Source organism: Lepisosteus oculatus, chromosome 5, assembly GCF_040954835.1.
Source record: "Lepisosteus oculatus isolate fLepOcu1 chromosome 5, fLepOcu1.hap2, whole genome shotgun sequence".
NCBI lineage: Eukaryota > Metazoa > Chordata > Actinopteri > Semionotiformes > Lepisosteidae > Lepisosteus > Lepisosteus oculatus.
This window is the reverse complement of record NC_090700.1, coordinates 20,592,454-20,610,678: the sequence shown is the minus strand read 5'-3', so window position 1 is coordinate 20,610,678 and position 18,225 is coordinate 20,592,454. Positions and strand designations below refer to the sequence as shown.

The 18,225-nt window shown below is 38.7% G+C and overlaps 1 protein-coding gene across 1 annotated transcript; it reads left to right on the top strand.

Moving 5' to 3' along the window:
- On the top strand, positions 1–15,154 carry diabloa (diablo, IAP-binding mitochondrial protein a). The gene is made up of 6 exons (XM_015342046.2): positions 1–278; positions 1,250–1,370; positions 4,047–4,172; positions 11,528–11,638; positions 12,330–12,426; positions 13,789–15,154. Exons 1-6 carry the CDS (start codon positions 235–237, stop codon positions 14,019–14,021), a joined length of 732 nt encoding a protein of 243 aa, XP_015197532.1. The 5' UTR covers positions 1–234; the 3' UTR covers positions 14,022–15,154.
- The last annotated feature ends 3,071 nt before the right edge of the window (positions 15,155–18,225 follow it).

Here is an 18,225-nt window from a genome sequence, read left to right as displayed (position 1 = left end):
CGCTGGTGATTCGTTACAGTCACTTCGCCGCTTGAGATCAGTTGCAAACATTGCTGAGGAGTAACATGAGCAGCATGTGCAAGTGAAATCGAATCACGTCAAAAATTTGCCAAATGCTTTATTTTCGTTGCAATCAAATTATATAGGACGCAAATACTCTGTGCCATAGTGGCTTTCTGAGTGAGAGGGAACTTTCTTCATAGTCGGACAAACTTCCTGTGAGTAGAGACAGTCATGGCGGCGTTCAGAAGGGGAGTGCAGTCTGTTGGCTTGTTCAGGTACTGTCCGTAGCCTGGGTTTTGAGCTATAATCGACTGCTTTTTCACGTACGCGCGCAAGTGCAACTTTGAGACATTCAAACTTCTTGTTGTTAAAAACAACAGCACTCGGAAGTAAGAAACAACTTCCAGGCTTGCAGGAGCAGTTTTGAGGAGCGAGTAAACAAGCAACAGAAAGTAACGTGTGTACTTACTGTACAGTATGTGCTCTAATCGACAATGTGTTGTCCAGTAATGTGCGTTCCCGTATGTATTCGGTGTGAACAGATACATAATCACTAACATCTTCAGCAATAATACCCTTCATTTAAGAGTTGGATGTTAAACAAGGTGCCAAGTATTGTTGTTCGAAGTAATTGAGTTGACAGATTTGTTTATTTTTATCAGGGTTATTAATGTATTTTACATGTTAGTTTGTTCTAAATACTTTCCAGGAGTGCAAAGTCTAAATGTGTTTATAAATCTTGCATTTGCAAAAATTGAAATTCACGATTTTACCTATTCAAAACTTGTGATTTACCATTTTTAGAGAAAAACGGAAACGCTTCGTGTCTAGACACCAAGTCTAGTATAAAAATACACAGGGGATAGTGGTCACTGCTATATATGCAGACTGTTCTTACTACACAGAGTAACGTCTCTAGATTATAGATTTAAATGACTGTTGTTTTTGCATTAGGATCCATAATTGTTTGGTACAATAAAGTTAAAAAACACCCAAGATTTAAAAGAAAAGTGCAACATTTCAAAGCTTGTCTTAAAATACCTGTGTAGTAGTCCTAGTGAAGCATTGTCCCAAATACAGAAGTGGAGACTAATGTGGTGTATTTAGTACTGAATACAGGAGGTGCTTTTTTAATGGAAATTGGTGGGTGTCTGGTAAACCTGATTACCTAGGGTCTTCTGGGAAATGGCACAGATCATGGGATCAGTGTACATGCATTAATACCTTTTATGTCCTTTCTTTCCAGGTGTTCTTGGAGCGTGCTCAGTTCTAGCAGACACAGGATTGTTCGGATTCCTCTGCTGCTGAGGAGTAACTTCCTCTCTCTGGGAGCGGGCGGGGGGCTCTGTGCTGTCCCCTTTTCAAAGGTAGAATGGTCCTCACCAATTGCTTTTCTACCCAGTTGAACCCTTAGGCTTCAGGCTTTCTCAATTCTAAGAAAATACAAGAGATGTTTGTATGGAAAGTGTAAGAATATATATTTTTTTAAAAGTTTTGAGCATTTTGCCAAGAGTAAAGACTCTCCATTCCTTAAGCGCAATTCTTTAAGTGAGCAGGTCAGACTGAGTTTCCTGACTTGAAGTAAGGATGTTTCATATGGAGATGTCTGAATGATCTTTGTAATAGTTTTAAAAAGTTATTTGTCTATGGATGCCTTGCTTTTACCGGGCACTTGTTTTGCTTTCAGTACTTGTGGACTTTGCTCTGTTTTCACTTTGAACTCAAAAAGTAGAAACAGGCTGTTGTTGTTTTTTTAAACTTGCCAGTCTTCACTTTGAAAATATGCACTGTTTAACCCCTCAGCTTCTCATTGGTGTCTGACTTCAAGCTCAGTTAGAATTTTGCTTTTTATTGCATACTTTTGTACATGTTGAAAAGAGACAAACTAGCTAATGCATAGTACTGTGTAAATGTGTGACCTTTAGATGAATTTCCACAGTAGGTCTTTTTTACAGCTAAGTCTACAATATGTAGTATTTTGTATAGTACAAAACAAGCAGGTAAAATAGTTGCTGTAGTTGACAATAACCACCCCACCAACTGAAAAAGCAATTGTGTATGGGGACTTTTCATTCTTACATCCAGTCCCATCTTCAGCACCGAAGAACACTTGGCCCACAGTGAGATTCCTCCTTTTAGTGAGCTCTTAAAAGATGCTTTTCCTTTTAATAGACCTAGATGTACTATCTGCCTGTAAATTGAGTTCTGCACAGATATTAGAGGCCTTATATCATCAGCCACTGTACTGTACGTCACCCCTCCATTGCACATCTCGAGGAATAGTCTATGGCATTACCAAAGTTACATATACAAAGTAAGATAAATGAACTCCATGCTAATGAGATCACATACAGAAGTAACAGCTATGCCTGTCTGCTAGGATTGACTTTACAGTATGTGCACCAAACCAAAATTAAAGCTATAATCCTGAAACGCTTATTCACTATGTTTACATTTATTTTTGTACACTTAATTGGACTTGAACATTTATCCATAATGTCTTGAAAATATAAAATATATAAATAATACTGTGTAAACAAGACCAAATCCTTTCCAGTTTTAGATATTTCAGATTAGGTTGAACTACACTCTATGAAAAATGATTTTTTTTCGTTTGATTTACACACAAGAATTTTACATTATTAAAAAAAATAAGCTCAGGGTGAAAGCCACTCTTAAGTGTGTACAAAGAAAGGTAAACAGTGCACAAAATGTGTTTTCTGTGGATGATGACATTATGTTGAAATGAATTGTTTTTTCCAGAAGGTTCCAAAGGTTCTAGTTTGAAGGTGAATTCACTTTAGTTTTAATGCATACTAGACTTCCCAATGTGCTACTTATTTGCTACTTGTATTTGTACTCCTTTCCTATTGGCAAATTGTTGGCGTGAACAAGACTGCAGAAAATATGGGCCTCCAATATTATTCCTCCATTTCCTTTCACCTGAAATTTTCATGGACCAACTACTGTAAATCCAGTTGCTGGCTGCCTAATTTCTGGGCATACTGAAGTTTGGTCAGTGTGGATTTAGTAGGGCATTGCAGTAGTCAATTTGAGAAAAGATTAAAGTATTCATTAACCTTTCAGCAACAGTTAGTGACAACATAGGATGTAGTTGGGCAATATTTCTGAGGTGGAGAATGATGTTTTGACCATATGTTGCAACTGATCAGCAATTGTGAAACATACAAATCTAGGTTTAAAGAGAATAGCGAAGTGGTCAGAGAAGCCTAGTTCAAGATAAGAGAAGTAAGCAACAATAGTGATTTGCAATTGCTAAATCCAGGGTGTGTCGTATATTATGAATTGGGCAAAGAACAGACTGGGTTAGATGGTGAAGTTGGAAATCTGGGTGTACAGGTATTGAAATAGGAGAATTCCTAAAATTGACTGATAATAGATGAGGAATTATAGTGACTTTGCTAAATCTGGTAAATCTCTGTGAGAAGAATTGAACTGTGGACTGTACAGAAGGGGGCCACTAGAACATCTGGGGCCCCAGAGGGGTTCCAATCACAAGACTGTGTGACAGGCCACCGAAAATTGTGATCTGAAAATCCTGAACATTTTAAACTGACACTGATTAAGAGATGTAGTTTGTGGTTCATGCAACTGCATTATCACAAAAATGTTACATCAAAGCAATGTTTGATCTAGGATTAAAAGCCCTAAATATGAACAGTCGCTTTGCATGTCTATGTTGGATTTCAGCCAGGTAGTCTTTTTGGTTTGCTTGGAAGAATCCACCATAACCTGCTGCTGTCCATTGCAGTTAATTTCAGAATGACAGGGGGGTGCATCTTAAATCATGTAACGTCCACTATGAAATTGTCAAGTTAAAATTGTAGAAATAATGAAAAGTGCCTCTCTAGTGAACCCCGGGTGTTGGGAACTTTGACCCAATAAATCAGCTGTATTATCAATGCTAAGTGACATCATAGTATATTACTGAAATAGTAATTTGCCAACAAATAAGCGGTAAAAACTCTTATTTTGAAAATGTTTTATTTGTCTATGTCTTTTGTATTTATGTTTCCATCTAGCAAGCTGAGAATCTGTCCCATGAGGCACTGATCAGGCGAGCCTCCTCCTTGGTGACGGACAGTGCCAACACCTATCTCTCCCAAACTACCCTTGCCTTAGTCGACGCCCTGGCACAATACGCTAAGGTGAGGAATGTAACTCATTGCAGAAGGGAAGTGGGGTTTTCAGGAATCCAACAAAACTGTTCTCTAGCATGTGTGAATTACTGTGACTTCTCATCTGCTTTACATAAATGCTTTATCACAGTGGTTCTCAAACTTTTTGGACCAAGTACCACCCCTAATCCAACCAAAGCATCCAAGTACCACCTACAAGTCATCATCTCATAGGAACCCCAGAAATTCTCAATGACCAACATGAGCGCGCTTGCACACACACTCACACATACATATAATAAATATTATAATAATAAACTTTATTTGATATAGCGCCTTTAAAGGTGGCTTCTCAAAGTGTTTTACAGAAAAAAAACAACATTAACAACAACTAATAAAAAAACACCATTTCAGTGAGAGAGGTGAGCCTGTTTAGTTGAGCAAAGCAGATATGAATTAATTTTTCAAGCCTTGATACAATTCACAACAGAGTCTAACAGATATTAAATCGTCAGGCATTTTCTTGACGGATAAGGTCTTGCGGTGGATGTTGTAATGCGTACATTAATTTCTGGAGCAACCTCTCTAATTCGTGCAACTTCACCGTTATGTCGGCTTGTCATTGCTCTAGCAACGTCTGTACAAACTCAGACGCATTTTATCCAGTCGAGGCCATTCTCTTCGATAAATTCATTCAGAAGCTGAAATATGTGCTTTATTGTAGTTCCTGTTGGTAGCGGTTTACAGAACAGAAAGTCTTCATGGGACATGCCCTCAAACTCGTATCTAACGTAAACGAGCAAATTGGCCAAATCAACTACAGACTCATCTAATTGCAGTGAAAAACATCTGCTCATCTTAACACGCTCTATCAGCGTACTTTTGATATAATCCTTCATTTCAATAATTCTATGAATGACTGTGTCTTTCAGGGGGAGGGGGGCAGCAGGTCGAGCTGTTTAGCAGCCTTTTCTCTACACATAATCAAGTCATCTCTTTTGCCAACGGTAAAGAAGGTTCTTCAAAAATAGTGTAGCTTTCCTGCTTTAGCAATCCGCAAGCTTGCATTTTTCCGCGTTTCCATTTTTATTTCCGTATTTATTTAAAGTTTTTATTTCATGCGCATGGGAGCGAAACAGAGACGCTCAGTGTATTTTTCTCAAATTAGAACAGTTCTTAAATATTTTTCTGTTATCACGCTTTCGTGTGCTCACAAGATTACCTGCGTTCGTAGCACGTATTTCTATGCATTCCTGTGTTGACAACGTTGGCATAGTTCCAAAATCACGCACATTCTCCTTTCTCCCTATTTGCTGGAGATACAGTAGCTTTTTTTAAATACAATTGGTCACTTGCATTCGTAGCAAGCATTCCCTATAGAGTGATATAGAATTACAGAGTATCTCTTGTGTCCACCGAAGTATTAGCGCGCACTGTATCGTAGTACGTATGCTGCGTATTCGACACGTATTAAAATACAAAATATGAAAACCCGTCCCGATTTTTCAGCGCACACGACACAGTTCCAGGGTCATTTGGCGTACCACTTGGCGGCACTCCACGTACCACTGCCAGTATGCGTACCACAGTTTGAGAACCACTGCTTTATCAGATTCCCATGGCATCACCCTAAATTATTTCTAATAGAGTGAAGTCAGTGGCCTCCTCTGTGCCCGTTGGTGTTATGTGCAGTGAGAGAGCGAGTGAATCCCTCCCAAAGGCAATCCCATCATGCACATCATGCACCCTCATCTTTTCTGCCAGAGTATTTTAACTGAACTTGTTATTGAAGTGCTCTAGTCATTAATGATTAATTCTATTTATAATTAACAGTTTTTGACACAGTGTTCTGAGTGGAAATGAATTGTGAAAGCTAGTATTTGACTTTCTCCACATTACACTGTATAGCAGTTTTTTAGTTTCTGTCAGATGTTAACTTTCAGAAACCATTAAATGGTTCTTCAAGAAACATAGTAAGAGGCAGTTCTTTTGTCTGTTACCTCAAGCCATTCTTGCCTGAATTTTTGTTTTTGGGTAATGAGAAGTAACACTCGCTCATATATTGTAGGAATGATGACATTGATAGAGAACTAACTCAGGTTCTTGTTGTTGGAGATCAGTATTTACCGGCAGCTGCAGTTAAAAGTCCAGGCAGAGATCTTTTTGCACCCATGTGATGTTATTAGGTTGTCAAATTCTTTTAATACAAGGTTTAATGCGATATATGATAAAGGACTGAATGATGATTCAGTTTCAAATGTACAAATTCCAAGTGTAGTGAAAAACTCTTCATTTCATTTCTGTGTGGAGAAACTCAAAAGAAGCAATTCCATTTTTTATTCTCACAAAAGACAGCTTTGCAGAGTGTGCACCTTGACTGTGGCCAACGTTCATTTGATTTGGTGGCAGACAGTTAACATTTGGCTCTTTTAGATGAACTCTGGCCTGTGTTCAACTCCATTCTGCAGTCAAATGTCTTTAGACATGAGTTCATAATACTAACCAGACCAGAAGCCCAGATTAATGTCCTGACAAGCCAGAAAGAGTTAAATCACATTAGCATTTCTGCACATTTTCTGTATTACTTTCTTCATTGAAGTTTTCTTTTTCCAGTTCACATATACCACCACACACATATACCAGATGCCTCATTTACACGTCAGATACAGAACTGAAACTGCTGGACTGTACTGGCCTTATGTCTTAACTTCTTGCTGTTGATAGCAAACTCTTTGGTGCTTGTCCTTCCGATAAATTCAGAATTGATTATAATGGAAATGGGGTTAATGGGGACCAGGAGGACATAAATGTTCCCTGGAGGGAGTTAAGTATCGCACATTCTCTGTAAGGATCAATGTGTTTAAACTATAATAAAACCATAACACAATGACATCAGTCTGCAGTAGTGTAAAATCATGTTGTCTGTGTATATACTGAATGATTACTGTAATAACCCATTAAGGTGAGCACTTGAATATATTTTAACTTTGAAACATTTTAAAAACACAAGATAGCATATCCAGCATGTTAAGTACACATGAAGATGAAAGGAACACAAACCAAAATGTACAGTATAATACTTCATATAGTTACATTAAATACTGTACATATGATAAATAAGTGTATCTAATACTGCAGAGACTACTAGCAACAGTATGCTTGTGCGTCTTGGTTCGCTGAACTTTTTAGGGTGCTTTGCATTCGTAATGTCAGGGCATAGAAAAATCTTAAGAAATACAAACATCTCAAATAATCAGTTATAAAACAAAGTATAAATATGTACCAGTAATGCTTTTGATAAAATACAAAGCAATGCTGCAGTGATTTAACTAAATATTTGGACATTTACTGTATGTCTGGGAATTTTTACATCCTTGGTCATCAAAAATCTGGCATAAGAGCATAGATTTGCAAGAATTCATTGCATGTTTTTCTTAAAGTAGCTCTCCAAGATAACCAGGACATAAGTCATCTGCTGGTTGCCTTGCAGATAACGGTAGATAATGCTGTAATCTGAATAGAAAGACATTGTTCGTTTACTGATCTATATAGTGTTGTCCTTGTATCTCCTGCCCATGTCTTGACAAAAGAATCACAATCCCTCACTCTGCACCTCAGTGTTTTCAGGTGCTGTTCATTGTGGTTTCCATTCCATTACGTTTTGCTTTTCCTCAGCTTTCCTCTTCCTAGGGAGAGGAAGGCTGTGCATAGACATGTATATCCTTCCTCTGAACAGGCTGGGATTGTTCAAGCCCAGAGAGGATTTCCAGTTCCTCCAACAGCAGTGTCCTGAGTCACCAAAGTGGGGCAATGGTCTGGAACTTTTGGTCCAGTGGGAAAAAGGCCACCTACTGGTCTACCAACACTACTTACACAGCAACGACCACATTCTCCATAAAGGTCTCAGTAAGGTCTCCAGTAATGACTAAGTACATTAGTCTTATTGAGCCTTATTGAGCTTCAGAGATCAAACAAAATCAGACTATGAGACTGTTACATTGCTGTTATATCTCAGCCCTGAAAGTTGTCTACATTCTTTCCTAAGCTGTAACTGTTTAAATTAACTTTTGAATGTTCTACTTAAATGCTAAAATGTTGTGTTAGCCAGCGGTTTACATCTCCCTCCAGAAACAGAAATTCTGTAACTTCTGGATAGCCTTCTGGATGTCAATTTTATCTGTCCATTTAAATCATTTCAAATTTAAATGTTGCACAATCCTTCATAGCTCAGAACAAAGGATGTTTAAAATTCCTTTTCTGTCAGCATGAATCAACTCATTTGTGCTGTAAAATGTGGAGAGTGTTGCAAAATCAAGTCCTGTCACAGACGTGTCAAACACATTGGTAGATGCTGGGCAGCTCTGAGGCCTCTGTGGCTCTAGTTTGATAGCATTTACACTGTCACCACTAGAACATCTCACTTCCAGACAGAAACCGATTAGTCCTCTTGGGACAACCTGTGAATAACCAGTTATTACATAGTAGATTAAATCTGCCATGTATCATCAATCATTATTATCCAATGTTTTACAATGGCCAGTCTGTGACATTTGTCCTCATTTACTCCTCTGTATGTTGATGCAGCAAATAAGGAAAGTTTTTCACTTTTTCCATACAGACCTTGGATGTAATCTGCAATTTGTGTTCTGTTGCCCTAAGTTATTAATTTCATTGTTTTATTTCTAGGATTTTTAAAGCAAAAGGCAAGCAAGGAAGGATATGTATTTATGGGTATGTGGGGATTTCATCAGCGTCTTGGGTTTAATTTGTGTTGGCATAGATAGAGAGCACAAGGTTCTTGATGGATCAAAAGAGCCTTGATTGCCCTAAAACATTATTACGTAAGTGTGAACTTTGCCATTTTTCAAAATAAGAGTGCCTTGTGGTTGAATTAACTCCCCAGACACAGTCGGTGCTTAAGAAGAAGTAAATTGGCCAAAAATAACATTACATATGAAGTATTTTTCAGTTTTACAATAATGCAAAATTCAATAAATTCTAGTCAATTTCTGTACACGTATGTAAATAATGTAATTGAAGAAATACAGTAATTGACTGTTTCTGTTGTGTGTTATTTATAACTTTGCATTTTAGGTAATTTTTCTGTCGCCCCTTATCAAGAGACAGAGATCTGTTCTGGCATCAATGTTGTCTCAATTGCTTGACAGAAGGGGATAAGATCTTTTCAGAGCTGGATGTGATCTGATTAGGATAAAATTCATAGAGCCTTATTGGCATGATTGAGCACTAACAATTAGCAAAACATTTACAAACATTTAAGAACAATACAAATATTTGAAAAGCTCGCTGTCTGTTTCTCAGGCTATGACAGGATATCCCAGGCTGTCCTCCCCCTCCCCCAGTATGATGTTCTGATTTCTGGTCAGTCTGGAACTGGATTTGTTGTTTTAGGGAAGAATGTTTCTCTAATCCCACAGTCTGTACTGCAGTGTAGCAGAAAGTGTCCCTGTCTCTGCCTCTCCTTGTTGACAGAGGGAGTACGGCCTGTCTTCCCTGGATTACCAGGTCTACCCGTGTTGCCCAGTTTTTTTTGGCCAGGCTGTGGACACTGAGCCTGTCCTTTGTAAGGGTCTGCCACTCCTTTTTGTACACAAGCAGTATCCTATTGAGTTGAGACCCCAAATGTCTGACAGCTTCTGAGGCTGAAATTTCCCAGGTCTGACCAGCCAAATTCATGTGACCAGTTGTGTACTTAAAAGACAGACTGTAAAAGAGGATTAACAGAGTAGCAGAGAGGTAGGTAGGAGAGAAGGACAGGTGAGTGAATACCCTGATACTACAGACAGTCTTCACTATTGGGATTCCTCATTAACAAAACCAGGTATGGGGCACTGAAGGGACTTTAGTGTAATCTAATGTAGACTAAAGAGCTGCATTATTCCATATCTGTAGAAGTATTACATTTCCCTTTGTATATCTGCCAAGTGGATTTTGGCACTCTTTCTTTTATTTAGATGTTATTTGAGGGGGCAAAGATTCTCTTTTAGTATTATTTTAAATGTGGCTTTATCTACAGAGGTCGATACAGAGGTATTTTATGACACAGCTTACCTTATGTGGATTTGTGTGTGTGAACATTTTGAGCGTCAGTTGACAGTTGTGAGTACTTTAGTGGGGAACATTGGATGCATTGCTTTGAGCTCAGAAACGTACTCCAAATACACATATATTAAAATATAATATACATGTATGAATGCATTACTTTTAGCACACTCTTTGTAACCTATTGCCTATTTATAAAAAGCAGAATTGTTCACAGAAAATTAATTACATCACATAATCTCTCTTGATGTTTCCTGACAAGTGGGGAAGTTGTATTATCTAACTTAATTTGCTCATAGTAAGGCAAGTCCCAGGGCTGATTGATATTTGTTATTATTATTTAACTGCTATGTGCTCCATAGCATCACTGCATTCTCATTGCACTATTTCTTATTTGAGGCCTAATAATTTAAACACAAAGGGATGCTTAATTGTTATTTTAAAAGAAGATTTATAAATATGTATTGCAATAATGTATGCATCCACCTACAACGCACACCTTTCCTGTTTCGTTAAGACATAATGACTGTGGTTTGGGACTGGTGTGTGAAAACTCATTATCTGCAGTGATGATTCCTGGATAGTTTTCTTAGAACTTTATATCTCTCGGGAAGCCGACTGGATGGCGTCCGCCTCCTTTTGTTGTGGTTTATCTTAGCTTAGCTTTAAATGTGAATGCAGCTGAACTCCTCCAGGAGTGTAGTGAGGCTTTAATCCTCCCGACGATAGCACTTTCAGGGAGCGTAAAGCTTGACAAGATTGTACTGGTAGACGAATCAAGCATAATATAGTCAGAAAGAGCAGTCATCATCCATAAATAAGACATCTGTTCAATTTTGTAATACCTGTTAAAGATGCAAGATTACAGCATAAAGTAACATTCAAATCTATTTATTATGATCAGGAATTAGATGTTAATGTGTTGTTTGAAGCTTAACATTCCAAATTAGTGAATTGGTTTGTGCTGTACTTTACCTAAAACTATTTGCATATTTCATGTCACTGAAATCTAAGGAATGTTAATTGGCAAACATTTGACGTCCAGTCACGTCAGTTGTTGTGTTGGCCACTGATCCTGTTTTGTTTTAATAAGCATACAGCTGTTGCATTTAAAAGAACAACAGAGGTGGAAATAAGTGTCGCATCCATGTGTTATCAATGGGCTAGGGGTACTTGGAAGAGCCAATTCTTTGCAGTGTGTTTTTCTGCTGTTCTCTATTGGTAGTTCTCCGCAATGAATTCCTGAAAGCCCAGGGCAGTCTGTACTGCTAATGGAGCAATCCCTCTCTCTGGTGTTGACGCAGGCTTGTCTGTCTCTGCAGGCAGTGCACACGCTGATTGCCCTGCAGAAGCGCTACATGAACTCAATTGGTAAACTCACCCCTGCGGAGGAGGATGCCATCTGGCAGGTTATAATTGGAGCTCGTGTGGAGGTAGGCTTTGCGTTCCTTTTTGTCAGCCTCGTCTGAGGGTAAAGAATTAATTGCTGGTGTCCATCGACAGATTCTCTTTGCAGTTGAATTTCAAGTCTAAATATTCTCACCACTTTGTTTTGAAGAAGCCCAGCCCATTGGCCTATTCTTTAATATGTGCAAAGAAGGATTCCACATTGTTAAATTACTACTTCCTGTGTTCAAAATTTCCAAAAAAACAGTTTTTAATGTGTTTATTCAGAGTGTACAGGCAAGTTCGGTAGTACATTGGGCCTCATACAAATCTTGAGTTGATTCCCTGTCATCTTTGGGGAGACCCTGAGTCCTGCTGTAATAGATAAATTATGTTGGCAGATTTCTAAGCAAAAAAACACCTTGATTCAAAGAGAAGTAAGCAATGAAATTCTTTAAGCTCTTCCGCAGTGATCCACTAAAAGCGGAGTGAGAATTGATATTGTTATTATTATTATTATTTATTATTTGTTATTATTATTAATAATAAATTATTTTATTATTTATATTTTACAATAAAGGTGCCTCATTTCTTGCAGGTCATAAACTATGGTTTTGATTTTTTGTCCACTGACAAGGCAAAAAAAAGTTTTTGCCTCCCATTTCTTCAGCCATGGCTGATTTCTATCTCTCGATGTGATAGAAAATCTCAGGTTGTCATTTTGTCTCCTCTGTGCAGATGAACGACAAGTTGGACACATGCAGACACTTTGAATCAAACTGGATGAATGCAATAAACCTGTCAGAGCTGGCTGCTGAGGCTGCCTATAATGCAGGTGTGCTTTGATTTGAGTTTTCATAATGGTACTCCTTTAATGTGACAGTGTGCAGGCTGTATGGAACAGTGCTCTATGTATAGATGTCTCAATTGTTCTTTTCCATAAGCCCTCTCGAACTAAACACTCAAAAACAGTGAGCAACAATCAACATTGTAAGGGGGTTAACATTCAGATGGCCAGATTCAAATTCAGGAACTTAGGAGTCAAGAATGAAATCACATTCACTACAATGATATTTACCTTCGGTGGGTGGGGATTTATCTTTGAAAACAGGAGGTGGAACTGGTTAACTGGGGGGTAATAAAAACAAGATAAGATAACTTTATACAATTTCTTGCATTAGGAATTTGTCCACAGACCGGAGAGAGAAGCTGGGGGTCAGAGGACAGGGTCAGCCATTTATATGGCGCCCTTGGAGCAGCTGGGGTTAAGGGTTAATCCCCTGCCAGCTGTGGGATTTGAACCACCAACCTTCCAGCCACAGGCGCAGATCCTTAGCCACAGTGCCACCGCTCTGCCCAGCTAAAATACATAAAATATGTATTTTAGCCATTTAAAAGCAATGAAATATAACTAAATGAAAGTGAGATATTTTATGGAAATTACATTTCCACGTTATTTTTCCTTCTACCTACAAGCAATAAGGATTTCTGTTGGCGTTTTTCCCGTCTGAACTCAGACTCAGGATCAGATGTCTGAATAGTGCTGAATTGAGTGTGACATCACTGACAGAGTGTAGAGAGTTTCCTCTTACATGTTTTACACAGTAACCCTTCTAAAAAATAATGGTACTTCCTTTTTAGATTACTGATTATATAATCATTATATTAAGCACGTTGGGTTTTTTTCCATTGTAGACAAAAAGAATCCTTTGCAGATTACTAAATTCCCATTATGATTTTTTTTCCTTAAGCATTTTTTAAATAACTTTTTTTCAATTTTGGTTGTACAGAGTAAAAGAAAACGAAGCCTTGCTCCAACATAAAAATAAATTCTAAGCAAAAAAGTGGATTAACGAGTTTTAAAATAGTCTTGTAGTCTGTAAAATACGTTGCTGTCTTAAGGTATCAGAAACTGTTGACAGCAGAATTAAAAGACATCTCTCTCCAGCTAAAGGTTCTTTGAAACTGATATCGTATTATAGCACTGTCCAAGTGACAGTGGTTTTCTGTTGCCAATAAGTGTTACGTGTCTTCTTGGCACGTAAATGGTCCCACACTTAATTTGTAACGATCCATCTCATTGACAGGTGGAACTCACACAGGCCACAGTGGTTTGTTTTCTTTTGTTCCACTGTGTAAAGGGAAGGACAGGGTGGCTGTCAGAGCTCAAGCGCCATGTTTATGGTTGGTCTTTCAGGAGCAGACCAGGCCTCTGTCACGGCACGCACCAATCTGAACATGGCCCAGACGCAGGTAGAAGAAATGAAGCGGCTTTCTTCGGAGGCTGAGAAGCAGCTGGCTGAAGTGAAGGTGGAGGAGATCCAGAGAACTGCGGCGCAAGCTGCAGCCACCAGAGCCTTTGAGAAAGCTGGGAAAGGAGATGCCCTTTCAGAGGATGATGTTCCCGAGGCCTACCTCCGAGAAGACTAGCCTAGCATTTCAGTAATGGAGTGCATTGGCCTGGCCAGTGTAGGGCCCATATATCTCCTATTTGCTGGATAGACAAATCACAAAAGCTTAATTGCAAATGTAAGCAAGATAAATATTCAGCTGGATGTGACTATGAACCTTTTTCATTTGAAAAACAGCTTAAATCCAAAAGCAAATTGTGAATGTTGAAATTAATACTTTTGTCTCGGCACAAAAGTAAATTGCACCCAACATAAAGCAGTTTGCTTTTCTTAACCTGCGTAGTTCACCCAAAGTGTCTGCTTAGTGTTTAAGGACTAGGACTTTAATCTCTGGCACGATAGTTACGTGGCTGTAAAAGAGATTTTGCATTTCTGGAAATGGTAATGTTTCACAAGGTTAATAAAATGGACCCTAAAGTATTGTTGGGGAAAGGGTTATACTTATGTGTTTTGGGGAAAGAAAGGTATTTCTTCTTAAAGATTTCATCGGGTTGTGGTGAGTTCCATGAAGTGGACACAAACAGCCTACACTGGAAACACCTCTGTGCACATAGTGATTCACTGTCTTTCCTCTGGGAAGTGCCTGGCTGAAGGAAACGGGGCGATAGAAACAATGTGCATCCTTTAATTGAGGAAAGGGTCTGTTCAGAAAGCTTTAAACTAGTGGAGCATAGTCAATTCTGATACAGTATGCAGAAGATGAAAAAACATCATGGTATGTCATGAAAATTATCTGCTTGTGGAAACGAGGCTAATCTTTCTGTGATTGTAATTTTTTTTTATCTGTGAAAAAGTGGTCCATAACCACTTGTAAAATGTGAAGTTTCTGTTTGGAAGTCAAATAACAATTGTTTCTTTTTTGGGTGTGAGTTATATTTTATTTACAATTGTGTTGGGAGTTGGTTTAAGCCAAGGTGTTATACTGTGGTGTAATTGAATAGTTAGAAACATTTACATGTGTGAAGAATAAAGTAATGTCTCACGTCTGTATTTCATTTCCCCGCTCCAGCCACTTCTCTACATTCCTGTGGTAAAAGACTCGGAACTTGAGTTTTTCACATTTTACTAAAACATGATCTCATCACTAGGAAATCTGTTTTTTTTCATTTTTAAACTTTTTTTCTGAAAAAAATAAAGTGGAGTTGAAATTTTTTTGCACTTTCTTTGGTTTCATATGGAGTACTGTTTAATGATTTGATTTGAGAATTGCAAGAACATTAAGTCCAGTTTTAAATGCACATACGCGAAGGTTAGAAATGCAGTGGTTCATTTGGTGTGCATTGGTTGATTATTAGATGATCCATCTAGAAACCTCTTCTAGCTTTGTCTTGGAACATCCCAGGAGTGAACTTCAAGAACATGGGTAGGTCTAAATGCTCTTGTTCTCCATGTCTTGAAATGCCTCCCAGTTTTAGTCCTGACTTTTCCTCACAATTTTTCCTTCCTTACTCATTGTTAAGCCTGAATCAGCCCTGTGTTGTGAGGATTTTGTATGACGTCCACACTGTTTTCATTGTTCGATAAGCTCCTGCCACTGATCCAGGATTCCTGTGTTTTCGCTGTGAGTCTGGAGAATGGAGTGAGTTAGTGCACTGGGCAATTTGCTTACATTTTTTGTAAGTGATGTGAAATCTAATAGTTTCACAGTTTAAAGCAAAGCTCTAGTTTGGAAATAACCATTGGGAGAGCATCAGAAGATTTTGGAATGAGAAAGGTGAGGCCTATACTACAAGTGAGACTGCTTTATCCAATACAGGGTTGCAGGAGAGCCAGAGCTTATCCCATCTTGCAATGGGTGCAATCCTGGCCAGGACAGGCTGTCGGTAGTTCACAGGGCACACACTCATACCAGGGCCAATTTTACACAAACCAGGTTTTGCACTGGGTAGAAATGACCATCTGAAGGAATCCAAAATCAAACATGGGACAAACATCCAAACTGCATGCAAATGGAACCCCAGGAATTGAACCCAAGACCCCTGTGCTGTATGGCAGCAATGCTAACCACTGAACCAGCACTGCCCGTGTTAATTGTGCAAAATTCCCAACACACTGAAATTTGCAGATTCCTTTCATTTTCATTACTTTCCATTTTAGTAACTTGGCATGAAATGACCTACAGGTGCATATTTTTCTTTTTGCAGCTTTTTTTTTTAGTGATGGCTTTCATACAAGGAGGTATAAATGAGGCTGGTCATGTAAACAACACCATTTATGGAAAGATATCTTAAAAGACTATTTACCTACAAGAGGACAGCAATGACATTGGTGTTTAAGCCCTGCAGCCCTGTGCCCTGTGCTCTGTCCTTGTACAATGCACAGCACTTCAATTTGGCAAAAGCCTACCCGTACCATTCTGTAAACTAGGCACACCCCCAAGGTCATAGGCCACAAGCTACTTACGTCAGTCAGATGTGAAAATCCTTCGACAGCCAGAAGTCAACAAATCAAAGAACAAAGCTGTTTTCTACCACAGACTGATGAACTATTTACAAAAGGGGAAGAGAGACATTTTATTTTGCTACATTTTATCTAAATGAGTGCAATGCAGTTAAACTAAAAAAACTGACTTTATTAAGAATGCCCTATAAGGATGGCTGTTTTAGTCACCAGAACACTTTCTGTTGATCTGAAACCTGAATGTTTAGTTTGAGCCAAAGCATTCCTTTTAAAGGCATATCAAATGCTTCAACCATTACAGAATAGTGTAAATGTATGTGCTTCTTATTATTAATGGACATCTGCTTGAAAAAAAATGTGTGTCCTTCCATTTATGTAATTAATAAATAATGCTGTGGTGTAGATTTGATCCAACTGGATATTGTTTCTGGGAATTGGGAAATCTTTGCCAACAGACAAAAACTTGAAAGCCTTTTAGTTGGAAGATGTGTTTTCAAACTGTTCTTTTAATGCTGTAGACTAGATTAAAGATGAATATCATACGCTGCTATTCTAATTGGTTTAAGTGCCAGTGACAGCTCTTGCAGTAGCTCAGGCTGATTGAAAGTGGTTACTAAGATGGTAAAGACAGATGTTCCAATGCCTGGCTGTGTTAAGTTTGATCAGACCAGTATGAGAACAACCATTAATGCCATCAATTGTGAACACGGTCTAAGTGATGAGACATCATGGTTGGGTTGACAGACTACATTGCAGTTGCCAGTCATGGAATTTTACAGATAAATGGAAGAATCCATTGTTCTGCAGGACTGGAAAGTGAACAATGCACATGCATTATGATGGCCTCAACTTGAAAGACAGTCCATTAAATTTACACACCCGTGTTTGCTGTACACCTGTCATCAATTCAGAAAGAGAAACAAAAATCACACAACAGTATATTCCGTAATCATTAATTTTGCTTGAAATTGCCATCAAGTGACCTCAAGCTGCATTGCATGATTTCATTTACCAGGATGTCATTGGGTTTTCAGCACAATGATAAAGTCAACAGATCTTTAGTAATATTGCAAAAGCTGCTCAGGCCACAGTTGCTTTCCTTTTTATTTCAGTTATCTGGTGTTCTGTTGATGATATTATTTCCAATGCGGAAATTTTTTACTTGCTTTGGAAAAGTGTATTTATTAAACAGTAGCTATCTGAAGGTTTTTTTTTCACGTGCTTTCATACCAGCGTCACATGACAAAACTTCTTTGCCTCAATTTCCACAAGTGTTTATATGACAGGAACTGTTCCATTGCGTCAAAAAGACACTTGAGTGACCAAACGTCTTCCAATTCAGGTTCGGATGCTACCTGGAGAAGTGTTGTGATTGCTCCCGTCTTCCTTTTTGCCATTTTCAGGTTTCCTGAGTTTTTGTTTTTGTTGCAGCTTTATCCTCCAGGTCAGTTTTGTTTATTTTTACTCCAGCTCCTCTTGACCATGTCCACCCGCTGTGCTTTTGTCTGAGAGGCACTTGAGATAATCCGAGCTTTCACTCCATCCTCAGCACCTTTTCAGGACTGACAAAGCACAACGGCTTCCTCCACAACATCATCTCCTGCCACTCCCACACCCTAGTCTCCTCCATGCCTCCTGTTGCTCTGTCACTCTGTCATCAGCTGATCCGGCCCCGAGATAAAACGTCAGATCGCCCACAGATTACTCACAGACACACACCGATGCTCCGGTTTACTTTCAGCTTGAGAAAGGCCAGGAATCAGTGGGGTTCGTTGTTTATTCCTGAGGGTTCTTGAAGGTGAACCTGGCTTTAAAGCTATAAT